The sequence below is a fragment of the Coregonus lavaretus genome (genome assembly GCF_964263955.1).
Source record: "Coregonus lavaretus genome assembly, contig: HAP1_SCAFFOLD_8932, whole genome shotgun sequence".
NCBI classification, from domain to species: Eukaryota; Metazoa; Chordata; class Actinopteri; order Salmoniformes; family Salmonidae; genus Coregonus; species Coregonus lavaretus.
In genome coordinates, this window is record NW_028164631.1 from 1 (window position 1) to 13,496 (window position 13,496).

Consider the following 13,496-nt stretch of genomic DNA (forward strand, 5'->3'; position numbering starts at 1 on the left):
CAGGACCTGAAGGGCAAGTTCAAGAAGCCCGTCCTGAAGAAAGTACGCATGTCTGCTGATGCTATGCTCCAGGCTCTGCTGGGCTCCAAACACAAGGTGTCCATGGATCTGAGGGCCAACCTGAAACAAGTCAAGAAGGAGGTCAAGGAGGAGGTGGGTTTGCTTCCAAGTACTATAACTTAATATCAGTAGATTTCCGTGTATGAGAGTTACAGAGGATTCCACTTCTGACACCAAATGTTATTATACAAATATTGTGAGCGCAATCACTGCCACAGTCGGCTGAGACCTTAGCAAGTGGTGAAACTACTGTGATTGTGTGTATATAGTTAGGCCATTTCAACTCAGCACTCCAATGTGGATGATTTTTATTTGGGATGAATTGTTGTGTTACTCAAGTGATATGCACATATAGAAACAAACCTACACGGATCAAACATCAAAAATCTAGACTAATATATTTTGATCTACTTCTCTTCCCACCCAGGACAAAGAGTCTGTGGGTGACTGGCGTAAGAACATTGAAGACAAATCAGACAGAAAGAAGATGTTTGAGACCGTTTGAACAACCTTCTGTCTTTTGGTTACTAAGTTATCCAGACAGGACTCGTCTCTTCAGTTGTTTGTTTTCGTCTCTAGCTAAATTAATTGTTATGATATCTAAGAGGTAGTTCCATCTCTCTGGGAATGTTGTGACAGATGTTAATGTGTGTAATCAAAACAACCTGTACTACTGTTTAATACTTTATTCCTTTGTTCCAATTCAATTTCTCAAAATAAATTATTTGCTGGAATCTTTTTTGATTTATAGCCCCTTTTTCGTATGCCTTTCTGCTAGTACTGCGACTAGAGGTAATTGAATTTCACACAGCTGTTATACCATCACTTTACCTACGCCTGCTTTCGTAATCGAAGCAATGAGGTGGACATAATCCTGAACCACTTTATGGAATTCAGACTTTGTGGATTCTTTAATTGAACTGATGATGCCAGCATGGAATAGTTTTTCAAGTTTTAGAGTTCAGGTGGTAATGTTTTAGGAACAGAAATGAGGCTATGTCACGAGATGTTTCTACCACTCAACATAATATGGTGTTTGAGAACGCAGTGAACCGTAGATCAGGTCATATTGGTCTGCGCCTAAGGAGTTCTTAGTCAAAACAGCGAAAGATAGTTGTGGCATTTTTCAATTCAATTATCAATTCAATTCAATTATCTTGGCCAGGTCGCAGTTGCAAATGAGAACTTGTTCTCAACTGGCTTACCTGGTTATATAAAGGTGAAAAAAAATAACATATATATATATATTAGAACAGAAAAAAATCAAACCAAAAACCTAAAGTTACACCAAGACGATCAGATCCTACTTTCTCATACAAAATACTTGATGTAAAATGTATTCTTCAACTAAAAAAAAAATTGTTATTTTTCTCGCACTTTCGGTAAGTTAATATTACCTATATAGTACATATCCAATGACTAAATACTGTCATGACTACTTTGATATCCACTCAGTACTTTTCTCTACCTCTTTACAGGTTAGCTTAAGGTTGAATATGTTGAAGAGGACTAATACCCGAGGAGCAAGTTGTGAAAACAACGTAGTATGACTGGGCTGGACTCTGGATCTGAGAGCCAACTGGAGCAGACAGAGGGAGGAGAAGAGGCTGAGAAGAAGGAAGGAGAGTAGAGGTGGGTGGATGTGGAGTGTGGTGACATCACATTTGTTGTGACTAAAAATGACGGTGTAACTTCCTACTACCCATAGTTAATATCAGCATACGCAATCCTCCTGTTTTAGGTCAGTTATATCAGCCTATATATGTCAGTTATGTAAGCCACACATAGCTAGGGAAGGATATTTGTACTACAGCATTGTATTGATGTTCGAAGGGGATATGACAACTATTTTATTTACTGAAAATCTTAATCTCAATTTATCTAATCTAAATTTAATGTCATCTTTCTTCTGAATTTGACTGAAGCAAATGTTTGTTTCAGTAAGAAAACATGGAATGGGGATGTTGGGGGGGGGGGGGTATGGGATGGACCGCGGGAATTATTTGCTAGGATAATAATTGCTTGTCAATGAATTAAATGTAATACAATGGCAATCCTGGTTATATGTTAGAATCCTATGCGTGAACTGCCGACATTATTACGCATATTAATTGATAATGATGGAAAATAGGATATGCATAATAAAAAAAAAAAAAATAGTTATATAGATATATATATATATAGAGGTGAAAGCATTGGAAATGCTTTTGGCGGTTAACCTGCTTCTGTTTTGTGGGTGGCACTGTGTGCTGTTTTCGATGGATGGGTCCTGGCCTCTCGGGGCCTTAGGGATACGGAGGGACGTGGGGGGGATGCTGATCACTGGGATGACGGCTCAACTTGGGATGGGGAGGGGCTTTAGTGGGGGAATTAGTGGAGAACAATTGAAGGGTTACTCCGTAGCAATGCAAATATCACGGTACAGCTATATGGACACTCAATCATTACGCTATTTTTTATTGGTAAATTTACAAACATATATAATGATAAATAGACTTAAAACTTGTATCTCATTATGGTGTATGGTGAAATAAGTATAGCCAGTTATAATTGTAATGGCTTAGCAGATAATAACAAAATAATAACAATATTTACATGGCTCAAAGAGAAGGAATATAATATCTATTGTATACAGGAAACTCATTCAACAATTCGAGATGAAGTAGCGTGGAAAAAAGAATGGGGGGGGGAAATATACTTCTCCCATGGGCAAAGAAATTCAAAAGGGGTGATGATATTAATTAATAGTAATTTCGATCCGAATGTGCAAATTGTCCAAATAGATACGCAAGGTAGATGGATTATTTTAAATATGGTATTGGACCATAAACAGATATGGCTCATTAACCTTTACGGACCAAATAATGATGATCCACAATTCTTTGACAATATATATAATAAATTATCAAGCCTGCAAGCAACTCAAGACAATATTATTATGGTGGGGGATTATAATACTGTTTTAAATAGCTCAATGGACCGAAAAGGAAATCACACCACAAACAATCACCCACATGCTCTTAAGGAAATTGTGAATGTCATGGATACATTAGAACTAGTAGATATATGGAGGCTTAAATATGCTGATCTAGTGAGATATACATGGCGGAGACTGAATCAAGCTAGTCGTCTTGACTTCTTTCTTATCTCATTCTCGTTGGCACCAAAAGTAAAAAAAGTGTTGATAGGGGACAGAATGCGGTCGGACCATCATATAATAGGCATATACATTACTCTGACTGAATTTCCACGTGGGCGAGGATATTGGAAATTTAATCAAAGCCTATTAGATGATAATTTATTTATAATTAGAACAAAGGAATTTATAACTGACTTTTTCCAACATAACATAGGTACAGCGAATCCCCTCATTGTATGGGACACCTTTAAATGTGCCTTTAGAGGCCATGCAATTCAGTACTCATCTCGAAAACAAAAGCAATTTAGGTCAAAAGAGTTTATACTAAGAAAGGAAATAGAAAGTCTAACAGAACAGATAGATGGCAATAAAAACTGTAACATAGAGGCTCAGAATAAATTAGAGGAAAAACAAAAAGAAATGGAAAAACTTATTCAAGAAAGATCAAGTGTAATATATTATAAAAATAAAGCAAACTGGATGGAATATGGGGAAAAATGCACAAAATTCTTTTTTAATCTTCAACATAGGAACGCTACCAAAAAGAACTTAATGAAACTGGTTACAATTGACGGAGTCACCCATAATTCACCTAATGATATTTTGAAGGAAGAAACAAAGTATTTTAAGCATATGTTTTCTTTTCAGTCGCCTCCATCTCCTCTAACTGAAGCTAATTGTAGAGATTTTTTTCCTATTGATAATGTCAAATTAACAGCCACACAGAAAGACTCATGTGAAGGTGAAATTACAGAGGAGGAACTTCTGGATGCAATTAAAGACTTTAAGTCCGGGAAAACTCCAGGGTTGGATGGCATACCAATCGAGGTATACCAAACCTTTTTTGATATACTAAGAGGACCGTTATTAGCATGTTTTAACCACTCCTATGTAAATGGTAGATTATCTGACACTCAAGAAGAAGGTCTGATCTCATTATTACTGAAACAGGATACAAGTGGAAAATATAAAGATCCAGTCCATTTACAAAATTGGAGGCCCCTTACACTTCAGTGTTGTGATGCAAAAATCCTAGCAAAATGTATAGCGCATAGAATTAAAAAGGTATTGTCGGATATTATTCATTCTAATCAGACAGGTTTTTTACATGGAAGATACATTGGAGATAATATAAGGCAAGTATTGGAAACAATAGAACACTATGGAAAATATGGGAAACCAGGCCTGCTATTCATAGCAGACTTCGAAAAGGCATTTGATAAAGTTCGACTGGAATTTATATATAAATGCCTGGAGCATTTCAATTTTGGAGAATCTCTTATAAAATGGGTCAAAATCATGTATAGTAACCCTAGGTGTAAAATAGTAAATAATGGCTATTTCTCAGAAAGTTTCAAACTGTCAAGAGGAGTGAAACAAGGTTGTCCACTATCGGCATATCTATTTATTGTGGCCATCGAGATGTTAGCTATTAAAATCAGATCCAATAATAATATCAGAGGATTAGAAATACAGGGCTTAAAAACAAAGGTGTCATTGTACGCAGATGATTCATGTTTTCTTTTAGATCCACAACTAGAATCCCTCCACAGCCTCATAGAGGATCTAGATACATTTTCTAACCTCTCTGGATTAAAACCAAATTATGACAAATGTACTATATTACGTATTGGATCACTAAAAAATACAATTTTTACATTACCATGTAGTTTACCAATAAAATGGTCTGATGGTGATGTGGATATACTCGGAATACATATCCCAAAGGAAATAAATGATCTCACTTCAATAAATTTTAATAGAAAGTTAGCAAAAATAGATAAGATCTTACTACCATGGAAAGGAAAATACCTGTCAATTTGTGGAAAAATCACCCTGATTAACTCTTTAGTATTATCCCAGTTTACCTATTTGCTTATGGTCTTGCCTACGCCTAGCAAACAGTTTTTTAAATTATATGAGAAAAAAATATTCAATTTTATTTGGAACGGCAAGCCAGACAAAATTAAAAGAGCATATTTATATAATGAATATGAATTCGGAGGACAGAAATTATTAAATATTAAAGCATTAGACCTATCACTAAAATCTTCAGTCATCCAAAAGTTATACTTAAATCCGAACTGGTTCTCAAGCAAATTAGTAAGATTGTCTCACCCACTGTTCAAGAAAGGCCTTTTTCCCTTTATTCAGATTACAACCTATCACTTTCAGTTATTTGAAAAGGAAATAATCTCCCAAATGTCACTATTTCTAAAACAAGCCATAGAAAGTTGGTTGCAATTTCAATTTAATCCTCCAGAAACGACAGAACAAATAATGCAACAAATATTGTGGTTAAATTCAAATATACTAATTGACAAAAAACCTTTATTTTTTGACAGAATGTTTAAAAAAGGTATAATCTTCGTAAATGATATCATCGGTAGGACTGGTGGAGTTATGTCGCACATGCAGCTAACAAAAACATATGGAAATGTCTGCTCTACCCAAAATTACAACCAAATAATTGCAGCCTTACCGCAAAAGTGGAAGAGGAAAGTTGAAGGGGGAGAAAGTAAGGAACTTGTCTGTCGGCCTTGCATTAAAGAACATAATTGGTTAAGGAAAACTGTGATAAATAAAAAAGTATATCAGTTTCACTTAAGGACCAAAGGATTGACAGCAGTCCCATATAGATTGCAAAATAGTTGGGAAGAGATCTTTGACGTACCAATCCCATGGCATAGTGTTTATGAACTGACACGCAAAACGACACCGGATTCAAAAATTTGAATCTTTCAATTTAAATTATTATATAAAATTCTTGCTACCAATAGAATGTTATTTATATGGGGGATACAATCTTCCCAGCTCTGCAGATTTTGCTGTGAAGAGATAGAATCATTAGATCATTTGTTTTGGTTCTGTCCATTTGTAGCTTGTTTTTGGACACAGGTCCAGGAATGGCTAAAGGATTGCAATATTTACCTGGAACTAACCTTGCAGATAGCATTACTGGGTGATCTGAAAAGTCATAGTCAATCAATCAATAATATAATAATACTTTTAGCAAAAATGTTTATTTTTAATTCACAATCTGTAGAAGCAATGAGAATAGAAAGGTTCAGAACTTTTGTAAAACATCACAGTATGGTTGAAATATATATGGCAAATAGAAATCCTATATGGATGGTGTTAAGAGATAGATGGGAGGTATTGAATAGAGTTGAAGGATGGGACTAATAACAAATAACAACAAATAATAACAAAGATAGCTAATAATGTAAGCATACTGTGTCCATAATAAGTATATAGGTTGTATGTTGGGAGCTTTTGGGAAAGAGCACAGTTAGAAAGATATGGCATTTAGAAGCAAACCGGATGGACATCATGAAAATGATCGGAGAGGTTGAGAGTAGAAGAAGTTTAGGAGCAAGAAAATAGATATGTATATATGTATATATATATATGTGTATATGTATATATATATATATATATGTATATGTATGTATGTATATATGTATATATATATATATATATATATATATATATATATAGAATTATTGTAAAATTAACTCTGTCTATAAGGTGTAGATAGTAAGTATAGACCGGAAGTAGAGGCCTGGGCGTTGTTGTTCACTAATTTACTCCAAGTAGGGAAAGGATGGTGGGGTTGAAAAGTAATAAAGGGGAATATATATATAAAAAATAAAATAAACATGGGGGATTGGAAGTGATGCAGACAATTACATTGATAGAAGATACAATCTATCTGCAATATTAAGCTGATCCATCCCCCCGAAAAAAAAAAAAAAAAAAAAAAAAAAAAAAAAAAAAAAACATGGAATGGCTTGAGAAATGATGGTGGTTGGATACTGGAGTTAGGAGGCTGACACGGTGGTTGGATACTGGAGTTAGGAGGCTGACATGGTGGTTGGACTGCTGAGTTAGGAGGCTGAGACGGTGGTTGGATAATGGAGTTAGGAGGCTGACACGGTGGTTGGATACTTGGATACTGGAGTTAGGAGGCTGACACGGTGGATGGATACAGGAGTTAGGAGGCTGACACGGTGGTTGGATACTGGAGTTAGGAGGCTGACACGGTGGATGGATACAGGAGTTAGGAGGCTGACATGGTGGTTGGACTGCTGAGTTAGGAGGCTGAGACGGTGGTTGGATAATGGAGTTAGGAGGCTGACACGGTGGTTGGATACTTGGATACTGGAGTTAGGAGGCTGACATGGTGGTTGGACTGCTGAGTTAGGAGGCTGAGACGGTGGTTGGATAATGGAGTTAGGAGGCTGACACGGTGGTTGGATACTTGGATACTGGAGTTAGGAGGCTGACACGGTGGATGGATACAGGAGTTAGGAGGCTGACACAGTGGTTGGATACTGGAGTTAGGAGGCTGACACGGTGGTTGGATACTTGGATACTGGAGTTAGGAGGCTGACACGGTGGATGGATACAGGAGTTAGGAGGCTGACACGGTGGTTGGATACTTCAGTTAGGAGGCTGACACGGTGGTTGGATACTTGGATACTGGAGTTAGGAGGCTGACACGGTGGTTGGATACAGGAGTTAGGAGGCTGACACGGTGGTTGGATACTGGAGTTAAGAGGCTGACACAGTGGTTGGATACAGGAGTTAGGAGACTGAGATGGTGGTTGGATACTGGAGTTAGGAGGCTGACACGGTGGTTGGATTTTTGGATACTGGAGTTAGGAGGCTGACACGGTGGTTGGATACTGGAGTTAGGAGGCTGACACGGTGGTTGGATACTGGAGTTAGGAGGCTGACACGGTGGTTGGATACAGGAGTTAGGAGGCTGACACAGTGCTTGGATACAGGAGTTAGGAGGCTGACACAGTGCTTGGGTAATTGATCACACCATGTGTGTGACCTCTGGGTCATGCCAGTTCAGAGGGGTCCTTCTCCTTTTACCCCCAGCTTCTCTTCTCCTCTCAGCCAGTCTGCCAGCTTAAGGAGACAAGACACTCTCTGACAATAATCTCTTTATAATTTACTAATTACTAATTAATAAGAAGTTTGACCAATCACACAGTGCTATGAATTAATCGGAAGTCTATAATTCAATCAATTGACATTGAGACATTTGACAAACGAATCAAGTGACCTGCTGATTGGTCCTAGAGTTCTCTATAACAGATGGGAAACCAGCGGTGACCAGAGCCATTTTATTTGAGGTAGCGTATAAAGTTATGAGGTAACGTATAAAGTTATGCGGTAACATATAGAATTATTAGGTAACATATAGAGTTATGAGGTAACGTAAAGTCTGGATTATTTTAAATCAAATCTAAAGTCAGGAATATTTTAAGTCAAATCTTAGCAGAAATGTCGATGGCAGGTAATTTCCGAATACGGTGGTATTTCAGAAACTAACTGTCCCATTGGCCCTGACCTGGCCCACTCCCATAAAGAGAAAGCTGCCCTTTTGCTTTTCTGCTGAGGTTTCAGGAAACAGAGTATATACCTTCCAAACCTGTTCCCCGTCTCTGTCCTGCCTGAAGCTCTCATCCCCAAACACTTTACTTCTCACGTTCACTGGGCTTCGAGGTGAGATGGGTTTCTTTCCTCTCTGCTTCGTTCTGTATATTCATTTCTTTATTCATCTTTTGGACCAGATTGTGTGTGGTGTGTGAGCTTTGATAGTTTAGAATGCTTTTAGAATAGAATGAAAGATTAAAAAAAAAAAAAGATTCTAGAGAAAACTTCGGTTGTGGAATTCCGATATTCAGAGGTGTTTGTCTGTGTGCTTTAGCAGTGCATAGACAGGTGTTGTAAGAGATAACATCCAATATATAAGGCCTGGTTTTCAGCTGTTGTTGTTTTCAGTGTAGTTCAGAGTGGATGTGTTGTCACAGGCTCTTGTGGACCTTGTGGTTGTGTTTGACCAGTTGCTAGTTTATAAAGCTGTGGAAAAAAGAACTGAAGTTTGTTCAGAAATATTAGCTTTGGCCACGGTGGATGTGGAAAGTTGCTGTAAGTCTTATAATGGCAAACTTGAATTGATGTTGTAGTTTCACAGTTTACTTCAAATGGGGTTATGGATTGTTTCATGTTATTCCAATAGATTGTTGAGATTCAATTATATACAACGGAAAATCCAATTGGATATTTTCATAACTTTTGCACATACATTTTGTGAATGTCAGCTGTATTTTCTGAAATGACCTCTTTGGTGCGCTGGTACTGATTGTAATGTAGTAGATGTCGTAATGATGGATTCCTGCATGACCAAAGATTTCAGGAAATTAATCCAGTTGATTTGCTATCAACCTTGGGAATTATTATATCCAAAGACATTGATTAAAGAGGAAAACAATGCCTCCCTCTTTCACCAGCAGGAATTATGGTATTGATGTTGGACTGCTGTGTTAGATTTGGGTAAACTGATCCAAGCAAATTATTGATCAAATTATTGACAACGCACTGTCTAATGTTTGTTGCATTTCTTGTTGATATTCAATTGCACATGACTTGCATTGGGTCAACCCTGAAATCTTTGGCTTCTATCCCCCCCCCCCCCCCCCCCCCCAAATTATATAAAATAGCAATAGCTCAAAAATGAATAAACTGTTTACTGTTCATCTCTTGACACAGGAAGTAAAACAATCCACCGGCCAAAATGTCTGCGTAAGTTACTGTTTTCATCTGATGTATTCTGTCTGTGAACATGTTTTCATCTGATGTATTCTGTCTGTGAACATGTTTTCCACATAGAAAACTAGGCAGTAAAACAGATCAATACTATGCTATGGTGATTCCCAGTAGTGTTGTAATTTCTCCCTAGAATGAAGTCCTACCATAATGTAATAAAATGAAGTCCTAGTAATGTCTCATCATCACGTACCTGTCTCTGTTGGCTACACCTTGTGTATTTCCCTTCAATGACCCTCTCTGTTCTATCCAAATCAGTAAAAAGATGTCATCGAGCCGTAGGAACTATCTGAAGGTAAGGAGCACCATTCATTCCAAAAAGGTTTTATAAACAGTTAATGCATCTTTAATTTTCAAGTAAAGGGTCATTTACCAGGCTTAGATTGAACCTTAGAAAAACCTGCATGACTTCACAGACTGATTTTAATGCTGACTTTACATTGCATGGATACAGTAATATTCATGGGCCAAGGGGTAAAACGTTTGGAAGTTGGAAGAGAGTAGATATTCACACACTGAGTGTGAGATGTTATGTGATCCAGACAGTGTTAGCCCCCCCCCCTTCCCAGGTTGATGAATAGAGTTGAGGAGTATTCTGGGATACCAACCCTAAAAGTTCTACATCATTAATTCATAACACTTCACTTGAAGGTCTGTAGATCTAGAGACCTTCAAGTAAAGTCTTATCAATGAATGATTGATATTTACAACCCCATAGACAAGCAGAAGTGACCGCAGCACTGTGATGTGATGTGATTTGTCCCCCGTGCAGAGCTTGATGCTCCAGATCGCTGCAGGCATGCTGGAGGTAGAGGCGGTCATGGCTGAGGCAGAGAAGGCCAAGTACATGGAGGAAAACTGCCCTGCCCCAGAATTCTTGGTATGCATGGCAGAGCTCACGGTAAGCTAGTAGTGCTAAGACAAACCCTCTCTCTCTCTCTCTCTCTCTCTCTCTCTCTTCTCTCTCTCTCTCTCTCCTCTCTCTCTCTCTCTCTCTCTCTCTCTCTCTCTCTCTCTCTTCTCTCGCTCTCTCTCTGTCTCTCTCTCTCTCTCTCTCTCTCTCTCTCTCTCTCTCTCTCTCTCTCTCTCTCTCTCTCTCTCTGTCTCTCTCTCTCCCTGTCTCTCTCTCTCTCTCTGTCTCTCTCTCTCTCCCTGTCTCCCTGTCTCTCTCTCTGTCTCTCTCTCCTTCCTCTCTCTCTCTCTCTCCCTCTCTCTCTCCCTCTCTCTCTCTCTCTCTCTCTCTCTCTCATTCTCTCTCTCGCTCTCTCTCTATCTCTCTCTCTGTTTGTCTCACTTCAGGACTTGTGCAAGAAGCTCCATCAGAATATCGAAAAGATTGATGAGGAGAGATACGACTTGTCAACCAAGGTGACCAAGTCCGAGAAGGAGGTGAGGAGTTCTCATTAGTTAACCTACTGTCTTAGACACAGCCAAGGGAGTATCAGTAGTCCAATTGATGTTTATGCAGTCAATCGTCTGTGTGTGATTAGAGTTTCCTCTTCAATTCCAAACAGGTTGACGACTTGAAGCTGAAGGTAGTTGAGCTGAATGGCAAGTTCAAGAAGCCCGCCCTGAAGAAAGTACGCATGTCTGCCGACGCTATGCTCCAGGCTCTGCTGGGCTCCAAACACAAGGTGTCCATGGATCTGAGGGCCAACCTGAAACAAGTCAAGAAGGAGGTCAAGGAGGAGGTGAGTGTTGTTCTGGACACAAGAACATCATTCTAGTATAATTTAGCTTAATAACGTTACTATATTACCGTAACGTTACTTACTTCCTGTATTTACTGTGTAAATAATTTGATCGTTTTATTTTTAAGCCTCGTCCATGACTGTGTCTGTACTGTCCCACCTCTGACACCAAATGTCATATCATAAAGTCCAAACTATAAAGGACAATGTCTCCCCAGTATAGGCCTGTCCCTAAGCAGCAACAACTGTAAGACGTTTCAACCCAACACTCCGGTGTGAATCATGCTAACACCGAGGATCCCACTGCCGACACCAAATGTTATATATTTCAAATACATTTTCAACTTCTGCATTTATTCTGCCATTCTTCCCCACCCAGGACAAAGATTCCGTGGGTGACTGGCGTAAGAACGTTGAAGATAAATCAGACAGAAAGAAGATGTTTGAGACCAATAAGGAGTAGATACAAACTTCTCTGGAACTCTTCTGACAAATGTTCATGTGTATAATCAAATGCTTCCGTGTCGAACGAACGAGCTTTGTGCTCGGATGTCCGTTTTGCCCCCACTGGATATCTAGTCTGTTGTTTCACACGTAACGCAAAACAGTTAAGTGACCGAAAAAATTTGATTGTGCAATATTTATACAAAATCTTCATAAAATAAACCTTGTTTAGCAAACAAAAAAACTGTTTTTGTGCTTTGTAGACTCACTACTTTTCCTTCTCCACAAGAACAGACCTCCATGACTTTGCAAACTGATTTAACCAGCTCTTGATGACATGGCTATAGTAATATTGAATTGTTAAAGGGGTAAAACATTTGGAAGGGACCACATATTCACACTGAGGAGTTGTTATGTGGTTTAACCAGTCTGTTTGCAGACGTCCTGGTCAGCAGGAACCAGCCTGATCTATAAACAACCACCAGCAGGTGTAGCTACCGAAGAAGGCTTCCTGGGGTCACATGGGTCATTAAGGGCAGAAGCTAACTCTCTGTCAGATCACCACCTGTTTAGAGCTCAGCAGGTGTGGCTACTAAATACGGCACCTTGGGTTCACACTGGGCAGAAGCTAACTCTGATTTATTCTGGTTACTCCATACCTTTCTGCCTAATTCTGATTTAATATGGATACTACCTCACTCTCTGTCTAACTCTGATCATCTGGTTACTCCCTCCCTCTCTGTCTCTCTGATATCATCTGGTTACTCCCTACCTCTCTGTCTAACTCTGATATCATCTGGTTACTACCTCCCTCTCTGTCTAACTCTGATATCATCTGGTTACTCCCTCCCCCTCTGTCTAACTCTGATATCATCTGGTTACTCCCTCCCTCTCTGTCTCTCTGATATCATCTGGTTACTCCCTCCCTCTCTGTCTCTCTGATATCATCTGGTTACTCCCTACCTCTCTGTCTCTCTGATATCATCTGGTTGCTCCCTACCTCTCTGTCTCTCTGATATCATCTGGTTACTCCTCCCTCTCTGTCTAACTCTGATATCATCTGGTTACTCCATCCCTCTCTGTCTAACTCTGATATCATCTGGTTACTCCCTCCCTCTCTGTCTAACTCTGATATCATCTGGTTACTGCCTCCCTCTCTGTCTAACTCTGATATCATCTGGTTACTCCCTACCTCTCTGTCTAACTCTGATATCATCTGGTTACCCTACCTCTCTGTCTCTCTGATATCATCTGGTTGCTCCCTACCTCTCTGTCTCTCTGATATCATCTGGTTACTCCCTCCCTCTCTGTCTAACTCTGATATCATCTGGTTACTCCATCCCTCTCTGTCTAACTCTGATATCATCTGGTTACTCCCTACCTCTCTGTCTAACTCTGATATCATCTGGTTACTCCCTACCTCTCTGTCTAACTCTGATATCATCTGGTTACTCCCTCCCTACCTCTCTGTCTAACTCTGATATCATCTGGTTACTCCCTACCTCTCTGTCTAACTTTGATATCATCTGGTACTC

General features: G+C 39.1%; 2 protein-coding genes across 2 annotated transcripts; both read left to right on the forward strand.

The window, feature by feature from the left end:
* Window positions 1-3: 3 nt before the first annotated feature.
* LOC311116832 (troponin I, fast skeletal muscle-like) lies at window positions 4-565 on the forward strand (the record flags this gene model as incomplete). The annotated part of the gene is made up of 2 exons (XM_084191866.1): window positions 4-153; window positions 488-565. Coding segments are annotated over 2 exons (228 nt in total), but the record flags the coding sequence as incomplete, so codon positions are not given.
* Window positions 566-1,606: 1,041 nt separating this feature from the next.
* LOC311116833 (troponin I, fast skeletal muscle-like) lies at window positions 1,607-11,980 on the forward strand (the record flags this gene model as incomplete). Its single annotated transcript, XM_084191867.1, has 6 exons — window positions 1,607-1,686; window positions 10,085-10,121; window positions 10,599-10,727; window positions 11,126-11,215; window positions 11,341-11,517; window positions 11,897-11,980. 6 exons carry the CDS (start codon window positions 1,607-1,609, stop codon window positions 11,978-11,980), a joined length of 597 nt encoding a protein of 198 aa, XP_084047993.1.
* Between the last annotated feature and the right edge of the window lie 1,516 nt (window positions 11,981-13,496).